The sequence below is a fragment of the Martes martes genome (genome assembly GCF_963455335.1).
Source record: "Martes martes genome assembly, chromosome: 8".
In the NCBI taxonomy this organism is placed as follows: domain Eukaryota; kingdom Metazoa; phylum Chordata; class Mammalia; order Carnivora; family Mustelidae; genus Martes; species Martes martes.
In genome coordinates, this window is record NC_137895.1 from 10362475 (window position 1) to 10380617 (window position 18143).

An 18143-nucleotide genomic window follows, 5' to 3' on the forward strand; every position below is an offset into this window, starting at 1 on the left:
ACTTTTTTGAAAACGCAGGTCTGTCTCTAGCCTAAAAGAGCAATTCTCACATTGTTGAAAATATCATTGTCATGTTCTCTATCTTGACTGCAGTGGTTGTTACCTAAGTATATACATTTGTCAAAAATCATCAGCCTTGTACATTTCAAATGTGGGAATTTGGGGCGCCTGGGTGGCTCAGTGGGTTAAAACCGCTGCCTTCGGTTCATGTCATGATCCCAGGGTCCTGGGATCGAGTCCTGCATTGGGCTCTCTGCTTAGTGGGGAGCCTGCTTCCTCCTCTCTCTCTCTCTCTCTCTCCGTCTGCCTCTCTGCCTACTTGTGATCTCTGTCAAATAAACAAATAAAATCTTAAAAAAAAAACAAGTGTGGGAATTTTATAGATAATTTTTAAAAAGATTTTTATTATTTATTTGACAGAGAGAGAGCATAAGTAGGCAGAGTGGCAGGCAGAGGGAGAGGGAGAGGCAGGCTCCCTGCTGAGCAGAGAGCCCAATGCTGGGCTGGATCCCAGGATGCCAGGATCATGACTGGAGCTGAGGGCAGATGCTTAACCACCTGAGCCACCCAGGTGCCCCAAAACGTAGGGCTTTTATTGTAGGTAATTCATACTTCAATAAATTTGATTTTTAAATTTTAATTAACATTAATCAAAAATAACTAACCAAGGGCACCTGGGTGGCTCAGTGGGTTAAAGCCTCTGCCTTCAGCTCAGGTCATGATCCCAAGGTCCTGGGATCAAGCCCCGCATCGGGCTCTCTGCTCAGCAGGGAGCCTGCTTCCTCCTCTCTCTCTGCCTGCCTCTCTGCCTACTTGTGATCTCTGTCTGTCAAATAAATAAATTTAAAAAAAAATAACTAACCAAAACAATTTTGGAAATTACATGATCACAAAAGAGTAATACCTTTAAGAAATTAAAGAAATAATTCTCATACTGATAAAGAGCAAGCTTATTTAATTGTTAATGAAGGAACCAACGGTATGACAGAGCTTGTTTGGAAAGAATTCGAGAAGAGTAAAGAATACTGAGTTATGATTGCTGATCATCTTTTGTCCCCTATAGGATAATACAATTGTAACCTTTGGGATTATTTCCTTCATCAGATATGCAAAAATTATTACATCTTCTCAGCTTCCTATAAGCTAACTTCTAACTTTACAGAGTTAGAAAACATCACCGGATGCTAATCAGTTGTTAGTCAAAGTTAAATTTCCTCAGAGAGTCAGATGACTCTTATGTAGGTTTACGAGCAACCCTCTAGGCTGATATTAAAAAGGCACGGAATGGGGGCACCTGGGTGGCTCAGTGGGTTAAAGCCTCTGCCTTCAGCTTGGGTCATGATCCCAGGGTCCTGGGATCAAGCCCCGCATCGGGCTCTCTGCTTAGCAGGGAGCCTGCTTCCTTTCCTCTCTCTCTCTCTGCCTGCCTCTCTGCCTACTTGTGATCTCTGTCAAATAAATAAATAAAATCTTAAAAAAAAAAAAAGGCACGGAATCACCCTATGGCGTATTTTCAGATACGAGATCATTTCCCTCCGCACTAGTTTCCATTATTCCATGTTTAATGAAGACAAGAAATATATTCGTTTCCTGTTAACTCTGCCTAAGAAAGACAACAGTCCCCTTATTAGGCGACAAATGGCTAAATGGCAACTGCTTTTAAGCCTCAACAGGGAGTGGTGGGGACTGTGGCCGACCACAACCATGCCCCATCTAAAGGGGAAAGGGGCTCGGCAGCTCCAGCCATCTGTGGCCACATGGGAGGGCTGGTCCTGTATTGCCATATCTCCCCATTTTTAAGAGAATCTGGACATTTAAAAAATGTCTGTGAAAGCTCTCAACTTTTAAATGTTGGCAATCAGTTCAAATTGTTCTAAAATACTGTGAGGGCTGACAGAATGAGGGAAAGAATGAAAGGAAAGTCCTTCTGCATCTAGCCTGACCCAGTGCCCATATCTGATCTAGAACAATACCTTCTTGCAGGAATACTGAGGCCTAAAGAAAGGAAACACTTAACCCCATACCATGAGGTGAGTTTGGGCCAGATGGGACTTTAAGCCCAAGTCCCTGGATTCCCAGGTAGAAGCTTTTTCCAAAAGGCAAACATTATAAGCATTTTCTTTGTCTCCCACCAAATGCCTCATGTTTTATTTGCTGATTAACCAAATAAAAATGACTAGTATGAAAGCTTGCAGTACCCTTAGGACAAGTTCAAGTCAGTGCGATGGGCCCACCGTTGCATAGGATTTGCTTGGGCCCCAGCCTGCATTCTACCCTTATTTATTATAATAATAGCACTAGGTACCATTTTTTGAGCACTAACTCTGTGCCAAGCTCTATGCTTTACTCACATCGTATCATTTAGTCTTGTGATAACCACATGACATAGGTACTACTATTACCACCATTGAGGCTCAGAAAAGTAAAGTCGCTTGCTCAAAGCCATATCCCCACATGTTTATGGCTCCAAAGTTGATGGTTTTAGCCACGGGACTATACTATCTTTGCTCATTCATTCATTCATGGAATCTGGCACTCAGTCAGTCAAACAGTTACAAGGTCGTGGAGCCAGATGCTGAGCCAGGCATTATGGGGGAATATGGCTCAAGTTCCAGTCCTAAAGCTCTGGGGCTGAGGCTAACTGGATTCATACTCAACCCACTTCCTAGTCTTCTAATCCAAAATAACAAGTGGTTCTTAAAACACACAAGGTTGGGCTATGTAATTCATACTTCAACAAAGCTGATTTAAAAATGAGAACTATCTCCTCTAAATGTTTAGAGATCCTGTTCAAACGAAAAGACTGTGACAATGCACACATATTTAGTAGATTAGATTTGCCTGAGGACCAGACCTGCTAGGAGGAGGAAGACATGGATGACTGCTAGGATAAAGGGTTTGTACTTTAAACCCGTACTCAGTGGGTAGGCAAATCCCACAAACAGGAAGAGAATTGTGCCTTAGCCAGCAGGTGCACCTTGAATTCTACAAAGAGAGACTGGAGGGATGAAGACTACTTCGGAAGCTATGGAAAAAGAGGAGGAATGAGTAATGAAGTTATTTCTAGGTACATTCAGCAGGAGTAAAGTATAAATATCTAGATGTCACTTAAATTCTCTGGAACCAGGTTTCCAGTACGCTCTTCATTAAAAGAAAAGAGTGTGATGGGAAGAGAGGAATTTGCGGGCTCAAATCCTAGTTCTTCAACTTTCTTTCTTTTTTTTTTTTTTAAAGATTTTATTTATTCATTTGACAGCGATCACAAGTAGGCAGAGAGGCAGGCAGAGAGAGAGGAAGGGAAGCAGGCTCCCTTCTGAGCAGAGAGCCCCACGTGGGGCTGGATCCCAGGACCCTGGGATCAGGACCCGAGCAGAAGGCAGAGGCTTCAACCCACTGAGCCACCCAGGTGCCCCGTTCTTCAACACTCTTACCCTGTACAAGGGTACATATAACATCTCAGGACCTCAGTTTCCTGATCTGCAAAGTAGGTATAATAATATCTACCAGGGGCTCCTGGGTGGCTCGGGTCATGAACTGCTCAGCAGGGAGCCTCTTCCCCCTCTCTCTCTGGCTGCCTCTCTGCCTACTTGTGATCTCTGTCAAATAAATAAATAAAATCCTTTAAAATTTTTAAAAAATTTTTAAAAAATCTACCAGCTATGATTCTCGTAAGGGAGAAGTAAATGGTATAATATATATCAAGCACTTGGTACAGAATATGACACATATTCATTGTTCATTTCTTTCCTCGGTTTCCTTTTAGCTCCAAGTGGAGTTGGCATATGCGTACTTACCGGTTATGGGGCTGAGGAGACAAAAACAAAACAAAAAACAAAACAAAACAAAACAAAAAAAACACACAGCGTTTGTCTCCATAGCGTACCATGAGAAACCTCACAATGGTGTTCTGAGAGCACTACAAATTTTTTTTTTTTAAAGATTTTATTTATTTATTTGATAGAGATCACAAGTAGGCAGAGAGGCAGGCAGAGAGAGAGAGAGAGAGAGAGAGGAGGAAGCAGGGTCCCTGTAGAGCAGAGAGCCCGATGCGGGACTCGATCCCAGGACCCTGAGATCATGACCCGAGCCGAAGGCAGAGGCTTAACCCACTGAGCCACCCAGGCGCCCAGCACTACAAATTTTGAAAGTGTTTTTCAACTGTCAGAGAAAGATTACATTTTTACTGGGTTGAGAGAGAAGGAAGAACTTTTCCTGGACAGAAGCCCTGGTCCAAAGGGAGCTGGGCATCCATAAACTAGTCCCCTGTCTCTCTTGCTTCAACTCCTCATCTGTAAAGTAGGGATGGTCCTCCTCGCCCACCTTATAGAAGTGTTTACGGGGTAGCGGGTTGTGAGAGGGCTTGCGAAGCTCATCGGCAGCTCAGGGAGCCCTTCCGTGTTTCCGGCTCCGTCCTCTCCCGTTGGGCTGCGAGCATCTGAGCCAGCGAGCCTGATCCTGCGTCCGGAACGTAACACACAGACACCTGGCTCGCCGTCGCTTTGGGGCAATGACGCTGAATTACACTTATTCCTAAGTCAGTGATCAACGCCAGGGTTACCGAGAGGACCCTAACTAAAGGGATCTTTCGCATGTAGAAGCTATTACTCCTCAATCTGCGGCAGAGCCCCAAGTTTTAACACATTCTCACTTTCTTACTCACACTATGCACTTCCCACCAGGAAGTCCTTTTTTTTTTTACGTTCACTGATTTAAAATGTATCTGTTCTTATCCCTAGAGTGCGGCTTCTTCATTTTCCTTAGTGATTGGCCGCAGATCATCTTAAAGTGATTGGTTAAAGCAACTGCCCGTTATCTTTCCCAGGAGCCGGCGGGGGAAATGGGTTGTGGGGGAAGAGTGAGAGAGTGGCCTAAACTTGGCTGTTTTATTGGCTCCGGTGGGGACGTACGGCGAGGGCGTGGGCTGCTCAAGTTTGTGATTGGCTTTTATGTCCGTCAATCATGCTGCCGGAAACCAATTCTCTCGCCCCAACTGTGCCCGGTTGGCTGTTGGCGACGGGAGCCCGCCCCCCTCTCGGTTGCCGTGGTTGCAGGCCGGACCCGCCCGCTCGCCCGCTGACAGCGAGGCTTAGGGCGGAGGAAGCGGGTCGTTGGTCGGTCGGGAACGAGGCTCCGGCGGCCAGACCCGCGCAGAGTCGTTGCCATGGCAGCCGCCGCCGGGGGCGCGGACGAGGAGCCGCGCTCGGGCCGTTCGAGTTCGGAGGGCGAGTGCGCCGTGGCGCCGGAGCCGCTGACAGGCCCCGAGGGCCTCTTTTCCTTCGCGGACTTCGGGTCCGCGCTGGGCGGCGGCGCGGGCCTCCCGGGCCGGGCGTCCGGCGGGGCCCAGTCCCCGCTGCGCTACCTCCATGTCCTGTGGCAGCAGGACGCGGAGCCCCGCGATGAGCTGCGTTGTAAGATCCCCGCCGGCCGGCTGAGGCGCGCCGCCAGGCCCCACCGCCGGCTCGGGCCCACGGGCAAGGAGGTGCACGGTGAGGAGCGCGGCGGGAGGCGGGGCCCTGACCTCCCCCAACCCCTCGGGACCGGGTCCTTGGACGGCTGAGCTCCCGGCCCATGGCGACCCCTGAGTCTCCTTGTAGGAGCCATCAGGATGGAGAGCGGCTAAGGACCGCGAATGTGAAAGAGACGGTCTTGAAGCACTTGGTCATTCCTGGATAGAAACTTTTCATGACCCCAGGCGTTTATCAGATTTTTTAAAAAGGGTGGGGGGAGGTACTGGCAAATACTTTTATTATCAGAGAGGGGAGGCCAGAGTCTGTAGCCAAGTTCCACCAACTTGTTTAAATGCACAGGCTGGGACTGGACTCCCCTACCTCGTTGAAGCCTTAGGCGAACCGTAGAACTTTTTAGCCTTCGTTTTCTCTCTGTAAATGAGTACCATACAGGGATGTTGCCAGAGTTAAGTAAGGCGACGAATCCGTAGCGATTATTCTGCTTTTGTTGTCCCAAACACTGTTGGGTGATATGTGATCATTTCTAATCCTCACAATAACTCAGTGGGAGCCCCATACTGTTTCCATTATATAGAAAAGGCAACTGAGGCTGGAGCGATTGCCCTGCTCCAGGTCACATAGCTAGTAAGTGGCTGTGCTGGAATCAGAACCCACCCCTGCCAGACTCAAACTCCTGCTCTTGTGTGTCCACTTATTTTTTTCTTCAGATGATAAACCTGAGGCCCAGGACGTTAGTTAACTCTTTGCTCAAGGTCACCCAGCTACGATAAGTGGCAGAGCCAAGATGTGGCTCCAAAGGCCTTGAAGGATTTGCTACAGAAGGTGGCTTTTTGCACTAGCCCTGCCACATTTCCAGTCTTCCCTTGTTCCCAGCGTCTCGCATCCTGGTGCCTTTCTTTCCCTTTAGATGCTGTCGTGGGTGCACTATGGCTTAACTAGGCAGTCACCCACTTTCAGCTTCATCATGACTATTTTATTTTGTTTTTAACTGCAACTCCTTTCCTCTCTTCACAGCTCTGAAGAGGCTGAGGGACTCGGCCAATGCCAACGATGTGGAAACAGGTGAGTGTGCAAAGCAGGTCTAGCTCTGTGGGCTGGTTAGGGAAAGCAAAATCCGGGCGACCCATTCCTGGGAAGAGAGTGCTTGAGTTCAGTATGCCCGCTCACCCCGTGGGCTAGGCTCACTGTATATATTCTGTAACTATGATCATCTCGCAAAAGATAAGTCTGGCTTGGATGCTCACTCTTCCCATGCCTCCTCTCTGTCGCCCGGAACTTCCCGATGTCATAGTGTTGACCACTCTGTGGGTTCCCTGCTGTTGGGACCATGTCTGCTTTTGTATCCCTGGCAGAGTAGCAGCTTTTTAGAACTTCCGGTTACTGGGAATGGACAGTCAGCTTTAGCTGCCGGCCAGGCCACCAGCGGATCCGCGCCACCACCCTCAACTGCTCAGCCAAGGCTTTGTGGTAGTTGGGTCAGTGGTTCTCAAACTTGTTTAGTTGACGGAACCTCGGAAAGGCATGGGAGGGGCTCCCAGCAGGACGCCACTCTGGTTTTTTGTTGTTGCTCCCCAACGTTCATTGCTGACAGGACAATAGCAGCATCAGAGGTACAAGGACAAGTTCTAGGGGGAAAGCTTGTAATTTTATCCACGTGTTAGTTTTCTAGGGCTACTGCGACAAATTACCACAAACATAGTGGTTTAAAACAACACAAATTTCTTTTTTTTTTAATTATTATTATTATTTTTTAACAACACAGATTTTTTTTTTAAAGATTTCATTTATTTATTTGACAGTAAGAGAGAGATCACAAGTAGGCAGACAGGCAGACAGAGAGAGAGGGGGAAGCAGGCTCCCTGCGGAGGAGAGAGCCCAATGCGGGCCTCGATCCCAGGACTCTGAGATCACAGCCCAAGCTGAAGGTAGAGGCTTAACCCAATGAGCCACCCAGGCGCCCCCAGATTTTTTTTTTTTTTTAAAGATTTCATCTATTTATTTGACAGAGAGAGAGAGAGCACAAGCAAGGGGAATGGCAGGCAGAGGAAGAGGGAGAAGCAGGCTCCTCACTGAGCAAGGAGCGTGATGTGGGGCTTGATCCCAGGACCATGGGATCATGACCTGAACCAAAGGCAGGCACTCAGCCAACTGACCCACCCAGGTGCCCCAACAACACAGATTTCTTAGCACATAATTCTGGAAGTCAGAAATCCAACATAGGTCTCACCATGCTGAAAGCAAGGTGTCAGCAGGGCTGCATTTCTTTCTGAAGGCCCTAGGAGAGACTCTGTTTCCCTGCCTTTTCCCACGTCTAGGAGCCACCCACATTCCTTGGCTCATAGTCTTCTCCCTCTGTCTTCAAAGTCAGCAGCAGTGGACCGAGTCCTCACACTGCTGCCTCTCTGGTTCACACGGCAGGGAAAGGTACTCTGATTTTTTTTTTTTTTTTTTAATTTGACAGACAGAGATCACAGGTAGACAGAGAGGCAGGCAGAGAGAGAGGAGGAAGCAGGCTCCCTGGGGAGCAGAGAGCCTGATGCGGGGCTCGATCCCAGGACCCCAGGATCATGACCTGAGCCGAAGGCAGAGGCTTTAACCCTCTGAGCCACCCAGGTGCCCCAGGTACTCTGATTTTAAGGACTCATATGATTAGTTTGGGCCTGAATAATCCAGGGTAATCTTTCTATCTCAAGGCCCCTATCCTTATTCATATCTGCAAAGTCTTTTTTGCTGCATGGTAACATTTCCAATAAACTCTGAGGATTAGGGCCTGACATCTTGGTGGCCGTGAGCCTACCTACCTCAAGTGGACATCATTCTGTTTTGCTGGTGGTGGTGCACTGCGGTCAACAGAGAAGATGTGAGCATCGCTTGAGAGCCGTGGGATCAGAAAGCCCATTTACAGCTGGTGTGGAGAGGAAGTCATTGACCTCAGGGAGCTGGGTGTTAGACTGTGGGCCTTAAAATGGTTCCTTTAGGGGCGCCTGGGTGGCTCAGTGGGTTAAGCCTCTGCCTTTGGCCCAGGTCATGATATCGGGGTCCTGGAATTGAGCCCCGCATCAGGCTTTCTGCTCAGCAAGGAGCCTGCTTCCCCCCTCTCTCTGCCTGCCTCTCTGCCTACTTGTGCTCTCTCTCTCTCTGTGTCAAATAAATAAATAAATAAAATCTTAAAAAAAAAAAAAAAGGTTCCTTTACCCCTAGCATAGCACGGTGAGCAGGCCTGGGAACTGGAGGGCTTTCCAGCTCTCTTCACTTTGGTCCCTTTTCCGTGAACTTTAATATTTTGGAATATTTGACCAGCAACCTAGATAGTTTTTCAAGGAAAAATGATAAGTGTTCTCCTTTGAATATCTCTAGTGTGTGGCCGGAGAATATTTGAATTGTACTTCCCTTCCACAGAAAGCCTAATTCGTCTTGAATCAGATACTCACGCGGTGGTTTCAGTGTTTTGACAGAAAGGCCTTAATGTTCAGGTCGGAGTCTCTAACACACCCACGTCCGCATCTAAATGGCTCTCAGATTGACCAGGTTCTTGCAAGACTCTGACGGTGACCCTGGCTGTGGGGTTCGCCTGTACTCTTTTTCTCTTATGGTTTGGTATTTCCTTTTCCTTTTCTGCACGTTTGTTGGGTTTTTGGTGTAGCTGAGCAGTCGTATTGGACACAAAATTGATGCCCTGCTGTCGTTAAGTCATAACCTATTTTCATATACATGAAAATTATATACATCTAAAATGTTTGGGAGATGAGGGAAATATGCAATAAAAACATCCATAATCAGCAGAGGAACGAATGTCTGTAAATATATTGCTGACTATCCTTCTAGTCCTTTTCTCTATGCAGAGAAATTTTCTTTATGGGCCTGAAAACCGTGCCAGATACTCCATTTTGTATCCCACGTAACTTCATAGTCTTCGTAACCATTCATTTTTTTCAAAAGGGAAATGTGTTTTTTTTTCCTCCCTATGGACAGAAAGAATATGTGGCTGTATGATTTTTTTAAGCTTATAAGGTAAAAAGCAGGAATTAACCTTATAATTCCATTGTCCAGGAATAGCCACAATTTGTAATGGAAGCCCACTGTGCCTTCAGAGGAACAAAGCAAGAGTTATTTAGTTAGTCATATATTTGCATAGTGGTTTCTCTTTTGAGGGGGGAAGGGCAGAGGGAAAGGGAAGAGAGGAAGTCTTTTTTTTTTTTTTTTTTTGGAAAGAGAGAGAGAATCTTAAGCAGCCCAGCACAAAGGCTAACACAGGGCCTCAATCTCACAACCCTGAGATCACGACCTGAGCTGAAGTCAAGAGTCAGACACTTGACCGACTGAGCCCCAGTTTTTCATTTTTAAGAGAATTTCCCAGGTATGGGGTTAACACATCAAAAGGTATGCATATTTCGATGACTTCTGACAGACGCTGCCTCTAGTGCTTTCCAAGAAGACTGTAACTGTACAAATCATAAAAGAGAATGGACTCTTTTAGCTTTGGCTTATCTCTTTGGCTGGCTGTCTTTTGGTGAATGTACCAAGCTGACCGGTACATTCTTTGTCTTCCACTCTCATAAACCTGTTCCTGCCACCTTCATTCATTTTCTTCAGTCAACAGCATTCATGGAGCTGAACAAGTCCGATCTTGATCCTGGGTATTAAGTAAGATAAAAAAAAATGTGCAATATAATTGGAGAAAAAGAATGTGAAGTGATACCATTTTTCTAAAACAAACCCCCCAGAAACACTGATGTATTTAGTTGGAGAGGCAAAAGTTCTGGAGCTAGAGAAGTCAGGGAAGCCTGGGTTTCTTTCCCAGCTTTGCCTCCTGGTAGCTGGGTGAGGGCACCTGGGGCACCTCCCAGAATGGGACGTGATGCCTGGCTGGGTGGGCGAGGGGCTTAGCAAACAGGTGCCTGGTGCCAGGCTGGTGCTCAGCATACTCCCCAATGTTCATGTGTTCATGTTAGAGGAGCCGGGCAAACAGGGCCCTGAGGAGACGTGGGAGCCGGAGTGGCTATCTGAACCAGAGGAGGAAGACATTCTGGGCTTTGTCTGGAGTCCTTGGAGGTTTGCCGGTGGAGACTAAACTGTTGGTTGCTCTAAAATGCTGTTTGGCAGCAATTTCTCCATTTCAGCTGGACGTATGCGTGTGGCACGTAATGGCTCACGGTTTATAATGGCTCCGTGTTTTCCAAAGAAGGCATTTCACGTCCATTACTCTCATCAGAGAGCTCTGGAGATTGGCAATTCTTCCCATTTGCTGGTGAATGGGGACCCAAATTCAGGTCTTCCGACTCCCAGCTCAGCTCTTTCTACAGCCTCGTGCTGTCAGCAATGTACTCTTTTCTTCGTTACTCAGTTTCACCGGGGACTTAGTTGGTGCAGCCCCACGTCTGTGCTCTGGCCACTCCGGAGGGCCACCTCCCGGGAGCGAAGGAAGCATTCCCCAACAGCTCCGGCAGCTGTGTCCAGCTGGAACAGATGGGTATCCAAATGGATGTGAGGCCAGAGTCTGTGCTAGGGATTGCTGTGACTCTAGAATTCCTGACTCCGAGGGCCAAGGTCCTTCTTTGATGTTCTATCTCTAGTTTGAGCAGCCAGAATCTGTGGTCCTCAGTCGTGCTTTCGGGAGAACAAGTCCCTTATCTTGGCATCTCCTATGAGGCTGGCATCCAGGCGGGATGAGCTCTCCCCTGGCTTATCGACGCCCAGCCCGGAAGCACCCCAGAGCACCCTTCTTTCCGCCTTAGGAGCTGCCGCTTAGCTAACACTACCTCTCTGTCCCCCTGCCCCTCTGTCTTGGTGGTGTCAGTGCAGCAGCTTCTGGAAGATGGCGCTGATCCCTGTGCAGCTGACGACAAGGGCCGCACAGCTCTGCACTTCGCCTCCTGCAATGGCAATGACCAGATAGGTGAGTCCTGGGCAGGGGGGCAGGCAACAGGGCTGGCCGAGGAGTATTGAGGCAGGGGTTCTGGGGGAAGATCTGTCTACACCGCCAGGGTTGCAGCCAGTCCTTCAAGACACTCAGGCAGCATTTACTCAGTGCCAGGGGCACCAGCAGGACAAACTTCTGTCCCCCTTTTTAAAGTCCTTTTTGCGTGTGGTATCACTTATAAACAGTGAACTTTCTGTATGTGTGCACTGACATTACTGCCGTCGGGATCAAGATAAAAGATAGTTTCAGGCGTACCCAGCAGGCTCAGTCAGTAGAGCATGAGACTCTTGATCCCCAGGTCATGAGTTCAAGCCCCATGTTGGGTGTAGGGCCTACTTAAAAAAGAAAGAAAGAAGGAAGGAAGGGAGGGAGGAAGGTAGGAAGGAAGGAAAGAAAGAAAAAGAAAGGAAAGGAAAGGAAAAGAAAAAGGTAAAGAAAAAGAAAGAATAGTTTCACCCCCCAGCAGCCTCCCTGATGCCCCTTCCAGTCCTTATCCCCGTGTGGGCCTTGCTCACCAGGGATTGGTTTTCCTGGTTTTGAATTTCACGTTAGTGGATGCACAGAGCATACAGTTTTTGTATTCTCTTTCACTCAAACTTACATCCCCGAGACTCACCCTTGAATCTTGTTTGTATCCGGAGTTTCTTCTTTCTTCTTGCTGGACGGCCATTGCTGTGGGCTCCCACAGTGCACCCATTCTACTGCCGATGGACGTTTGTGTTGTTTCCAGGCTTGGGCTCGTATGAATACAGCTGCAGGGAACATTCTTGCACCTGTGACTTGGTGGATATAAGCGTTTACCCATGTTAGATGGTATTGCAGGCGTGGAGTTGCTGGCTCACCAGGGGATGCGTACATTTCACTTTAGTACGTGCTTAACCAACTGAGCCACCCAGGAGCCCGGTATCGTGTCTTTTTAATTTTAGCCATTCTGGCATGGTGGCATCTTACTGTAGTTTAATTGATGTTTCTCTGGTAGCCACAGATGTTAAGCATGTATATATTGGCCATTTTTGTAGTCTCTTTTGTACATACTGGCCATTTTTTTATTCTCTTTTGTGAAGTTCCTGTTCATGTCTTTTGTCCGCGTTTTATTTTCTTAAAGGTTTTATTTATTTCTTGACAGGGAGAGACACAGCGAGAGAGGGAACACAGGCAGGGGGAGTGGGTGAGGGAGAACAGGTTTTCCGTGGAGCAGAGAGCCCGATGCAAGACTCGAACCCAGGACCCTGGGATCATGACCTGAGCAGAAGGCAGACGCTTAACAACTGAGCCATCAAGGCGCCCCTTTTGTCCGTGTTTCCAAACAAGCTGCCTGGTTGTTGTTGTTGTTTTAATTATTGATTTGTAGAAATTCTTTATATATTCTGGATAGAAGTCATTTATCAAATATAAATGACTTAACTTTTCTGATCTTGCCTTCTCTGAGTGGTGTCTTTTGATGAACCCAAGTTCTAAATTTTAATGAATCCAGTGCATCCATTTTTTCTTTTTTGTGGTTAGCATTTCTGTGACCTACTTAAGCAATCTTCGCCTATCCCGAGGTCATGGAGAAATAGTCTTTTTTTTTTTTTTAAGATTTTATTTATTTATTTAACAGACAGAGATCACAAGTAGGCAGAGAGGCAGGCAGAGAGAGGGGGGTGGGGGGAAGCAGGCGCCCCGCTGAGCAGACAGCCTGATGCGGGGCTCGATCCCAGGACCCTGAGATCATGACCTGAGCCGAAGGCAGAGGCTTTAACCCACTGAGCCACCCAGGCGCCCCCATGGAGATACAGTCTTGTTTGTTTCTACAGGCTGAACTTAGAGCTTGCACATGTAGGTCTGTGATACGACTCCCATGCGTTTCTGTACTCGGTGTGCAGCCCAGCCTGGCCGCGTCATACGAGTTAGTCTACCTGCACATCCGTCGCGGTAACTGGGACCCAGGCGATGCCGCAGCCCACTCTGGAGGTGGCGTAGAGACTCGGGGAGGGCGATGATCAGCATCAGCTGTTGGCCTAATTCCCGCTATGGCACTTGGCTATGGAAAGAGCAGAAAGTGTCCTTGACCGCCTTTACCAGCAGCCACTGGTGTTGAAAGAACTTTCTTTAACCCTTAAAAGCCCTGTCCTTTCACAGTCGTGCATAGGCCGGAAGGCTGTCCCAGAATCCTCAGTGCCCGGCCCTCAGGGTTCTGCACTTAAACCCTGTGAGTGAGGGAGTAAGTGAGCAAGTGAATGAACGACTGAATGAAATGGACAAGAGAACATAGAGAACAGTGTTGCGTTCAGTGTCCCACACTTTGAGGAAGCCTCTTTAGCTAGGTTCGCGGTGGGGGTTAGTGTCTGGTCTGTAGAAGTCCTCCAGCAACTCCTCTCGGGTTTTGCTGTTTCCAGTGCAGCTGCTCCTGGACCATGGGGCTGATCCCAACCAGCGAGATGGGCTGGGGAACACGCCACTACACCTGGGTAAGTGCCCGGGAAGCTGCCAGCCCACCCTTCTGCGCAGCACAGGTGGGCTCCTCTGCCAGAGAGCCTGGGGTCCTGCAAACTCCCAGCAGGATCTCCTGTCATCTGGGGAGAACCTGAGCCCCCGGGGGCTGCTCTGCCCCCACGCTCTGTCCCCTGGCCTTCCCCTTCGGTCCCTAGGGGGCCATGCCCTGGACACACCTGCTTTAGCAACCTCAGTGGCTCAGCGGGGCTCTGCTAGGGAAGGTGAGACCTGCAGCCTGCGGCTGCCCCACACTGTGGCTGGTGGTGAGGTGGGTCCTGTCTCCCAGCCTCAGTCTCCTTAGCTGTACACGAAGAGAGTTGGACCCGCCCATGGCGGCCTTGGTGATGCCGTCTCTGGAGGTGTGACCTGGAGCAGGCACACTCGGGAGTCACGGTCCTCCTCCCTCCGGCGGGCACACCAGCCCAAGCCCTGGTGTTCGGGACTCTCATGGCCCCGTTCTTCTTCCTCAGCGGCCTGCACCAACCACGTCCCTGTCATCACTACCCTGCTACGAGGAGGTATGTGTTCCCTTCCCCTTCGCTCTCCGCCCTTGCTCTCAGTGTCCTGTGTGCTGACCTCGGCCCGCTCCCGCAGGGGCCCGCGTGGATGCCTTGGACCGAGCCGGCCGCACGCCCCTGCACCTGGCCAAGTCGAAGCTGAACATCCTTCAGGAAGGCCACTCCCAGTGCCTGGAGGCCGTGCGGCTGGAGGTAAAGCAGGTGAGTGCCGGGTCGTGGGGAGCCAACAGCAGCAAACCAGCCCCAGGCAGGCGCTGCCTGAACACAGACACGCCAGCAAACAAGCCCCGGGGCAGGGGCTGCGGGGACCACAGACATGCCCGCCTCCAGCCCAAGGGCTCCTGGTTGCTTCACACTGACCCCATTTGTCATCTGGGCCACCTAGCTAGAACCTGGGCAGCTCAGCCCCGCCCCTTGTTCCAGATCATCCAGATGCTGAGGGAGTACCTGGAGCGCCTGGGGCGGCACGAGCAGCGGGAACGGCTGGACGACCTCTGCACCCGCCTCCAGATGACGAGCACCAAAGAGCAGGTGAGCGCCAGTGGCCCGGCCACTCCTGGCAGGAGCTTGGGGCCGGTCCCTCTCTGCTGTGACACAGCGAGCCACTCATGCAGAGAGAGGCCACGGCTGCGGGGTTGCAGCCCACTGTGGACCCCAAAGCCTCTGTCCACCACCTTTGAAGCTCCTTGTGCCCCATGGCTCTTCTCTCTGGGGCAGTCTGAGAGCCCCTGGAGTCAAGGATCATCGGTCGGACGGCAAGCGGCTACGAGCCCTGGGAGGAAGGACCGTGCCTACCCTCCATGTCGGTGGCCCTGGGGTGGAGATTTGGGGGCCGAGACACCTGGGCCTGTTGTGGCACCTGTGACGGGGCCCTGGTTTTGTCCCACAGGTGGATGAAGTGACCGACCTCCTGGCCAGCTTCACGTCCCTCAGCTTGCAGATGCAGAACATGGAGAAGAGGTAGCAAGAGAGGCTCCCCGCCGTCCCGCTCGGCTGCTGCCCGCCCCTGCCCGCACCGCTCTCTCAGTACCAAGAAAAAGCCCAACGCCAGGGACTTTGGAGCTGCACTTCTGTGGTGAGGCCCTCGCGCCCAGATGCCGAGGGCCACAGATGCTCTCGCCGACCGCAGAGCCACTCCCAGCCACGGCCTGTACCATCTTCGTGGGCCGGGACCACAGCCCCAGCTTCTTCCTCTGCTCCCACAGCACTGCAGCCACTCAGCGCCAGCCCATGTGCACCGGCCCAGCCAGCCTCACCTGTCTCGCGGCCTCCCCGGCACCCTCAGCAGGCCCCAGACCCTTCTCTGTGTCCCTTTCCCAGCCAGGGGCTTGTTGTGGCCAGCAGGGTGTGGGCTGAAGGCAGGCATCCTCGGGAGCTTCTCGGCTGGCCCTGCACCCCTCACCAGCACTTAGATTGAGGCTTGTCACCTGCCTTTCAAGGAGACGTCGCAGTGAGTTTCTCCGGGTGGAACGGAGGGTTGAAGCCGAGACCTCAGAAACACAGGGTTAGAAAGGACCCTGCGGAACCCAAAGCAGAAAAGCCCCAGACTTTTTTGCCTGGTTGCCCAGTCGTTAAAATACCCAGAGGGAGGGCGAGGCGGGCCATTCTGAAGCCTAGTTGTAGGCTGAATAGTCCCCCCCCCCCCAGATGTCCGTGTTCTTACCCCAGGAACCTGTGAACATTATTGGGCAAAAGGGACTTTGCAGGTGTAATTACATAAACGATCTTTGGACCAGGAGACTCTCCTGGATTACCCCGGGGGCTTCACGTAATCACAGGCATCCTGATGGGAGGAAAGCAGGAGGTCAGAGAGGAAGGAGGAGATACAGTGGGAGGGGTCAGAGCTGAGGAAGGCAGGCACCCACAGAAGCTAGAAGAGGCAAGGAAAGGGAGGCTCCCTTCAGAGCTTCCTGAGGGGACCAGCCCGGCTGACACTTTGACTTTAGCCCAGTGAGACTGATCTTAGAATTCTGACCGCCAGAACTGTAAGAGAATAAATGTGTCATTTTAAGCCACTAAGTCTGTGGACGTTTGTTGCAGCAGTGACGGGAAACTGACATGCTCCGCGGGGGCACAGAGCTCACTGTGAAAGAGGCACCCTGCTCGGCCAGGCCCTTGTTGTATGCAGTGGACCCACAGGGGTCCAGGGGGCCTGGCAGGGGTCCTGGCAGGCAAGGAGCAGGAGGGCAGAGCACCCCCCCCCCCGCCGGGCCCTCTCCAGGGCACTGACTACAGAGTACAGACAGACTCCCCAAGCCACTGTCCACGTGCACCCTGGCCCAGCACCACGTGCCCGCGGAGCACACTGGAATCCTGGCTACTTTTCAGGGAGGAGCTGCCCCCCAAAGCCCAGCCTCATCCGATCGGAGCTGAACCCATGGCTCCCAGCTGCTCCCCAGACCCTGAAGAGAAAAGTGTCTCTGTGGGTATGGGACACAGGCTGGGAGTTGCCTTCAGGACTCTATGAGAGAAACCCCACCACTTCGGCAGCGTCAGGGGAGGGAAAGTGTGGCGCTAGCACCAAGACTGGGGACAGAGGAAGTCAGGTTTCCACGGAGCCCAAGCCGAGCGAAGTGGCTGCCGGTCCACAGGGAGGAGTGACGGGAATTGCATTTGGGGGGGTAGGGGGTGGTGCGTGGGGGAGGGGCAGGGAGGGGCGGGGAGCGGCCCTGCGTGAGCAAGTGGTGGGCTGAGGGGAGGGGCGAAGTGGAGGCTTCGGACTGAGGGGAGGAGCCCCGAGAGGGAGGAGCTCCCGTGAGGGAGGGGCGGAGAGAGGGGAGTGAGTGAGAGAAGTGCAGGGGCGGGGCGGCTTTTCACTCGGTTCCGGGCCGCGGGCCGCGTGTGAGTTGGCCCCCTGCAGGGGCTCTGCTGGTGCTGGTACCTGGACACAGGCCCCTTGGCGCGTGGCCCTGGGGGTGGTGCTGGGCAGAGGAAAGGCAGGGCAAAGGCGAGGTAGGGGTGGGAGGGAATGGACCTCAAAGGCGGTGGGCCCCTTCTCTTGCGGCCTGCTTCTCTGGGCCTCCCCTAACCATATTGCTGGGACTGATCACCCTGGGGAGACGTGAAGCAGTTCCTCAGCCTCAGGTCTCAGGGGTTCAATGAATGCACCCTCAGAGAGGTATGATCCGCCTGAAGCCGTGCAGGACCTTGTGTGAAGAGTGTACCTGTGTTTCTGACAAAAGTGACCATAGCTTTCACTCTCAGCAGGGTCTACAATCAGAAGAAGTTAGGAACTCTTGCTACAGAGCTTTGGTAGGAGATGGGTAAGGTCAAGGACACTCTGGGGACCGCTTGGGTACTTCTGAGCTTGGGGACTTCTGAGACGGGTTATGCCCTCGGGCACGCTGCTTTGCATGGACAGAGCTGAGAGGGTGGGGCCTTCTGGGACTTTGTGAAATTGCCCTGAGATGACTGCAGTTGTTTCTAGAACAGTCTGACACAGAGACTCACTGACTAACTCCTAACAAGTCCGTGGCCTGGACCAAGCCAGCCCCACCTGGAAAGCAGGACACATCCCTGCAACATCCTCTGTCCCATGGTGCCACCCACTCCTGGCCCCTGGAACCACATCGCCATGAGAATGGGCCACTGGGACAAGGGAAGGAGCTACTGTCCACTCTCCCCGCCACCCCAGCTGTATAAGCCAGTCATCAAACGCTTGCCAGACAGCCAGGCAGCCAGCCAATCCGCCTTACCCCATTTCCAGCCAGGAAATGCCTGCCACCCCAAATCTGTCTGGACAGCCAGCCCGTTAAAGCCTGC

The 18143-nt window shown here is 51.3% G+C and overlaps 1 protein-coding gene across 3 annotated transcripts; it reads left to right on the forward strand.

Moving 5' to 3' along the window:
* Positions 1–5028: 5028 nt before the first annotated feature.
* On the forward strand, positions 5029–16396 carry ANKRD54 (ankyrin repeat domain 54). 3 transcript variants are annotated; one of them, XM_080811776.1, is made up of 8 exons: positions 5029–5486; positions 6483–6530; positions 11266–11364; positions 13767–13838; positions 14334–14381; positions 14458–14582; positions 14805–14912; positions 15271–16396. In XM_080811776.1, exons 1-8 carry the CDS (start codon positions 5162–5164, stop codon positions 15343–15345), a joined length of 900 nt encoding a protein of 299 aa, XP_080667902.1. In that variant the 5' UTR covers positions 5029–5161; the 3' UTR covers positions 15346–16396. The 3 variants fall into 3 exon arrangements, with proteins under 3 accessions (XP_080667902.1, XP_080667903.1, XP_080667904.1); XM_080811777.1 differs by having other exon boundaries at positions 5065–5486; positions 14814–14912; XM_080811778.1 differs by having other exon boundaries at positions 5065–5486; positions 11271–11364.
* Positions 16397–18143: the final 1747 nt, after the last annotated feature.

Coding starts and splice junctions, on each gene's coding strand:
- ANKRD54 (XM_080811776.1), top strand. CDS start 5,162: ATGGCAGCCGCCGCCGGGGGCGCGGACGAGGAGCCGCGCTCGGGCCGT. Junction 14,382..14,457: donor CACTACCCTGCTACGAGGAG/GTATGTGTTCCC, acceptor CCGCTCCCGCAG/GGGCCCGCGTGGATGCCTTG. Junction 14,913..15,270: donor TGACGAGCACCAAAGAGCAG/GTGAGCGCCAGT, acceptor TTTGTCCCACAG/GTGGATGAAGTGACCGACCT.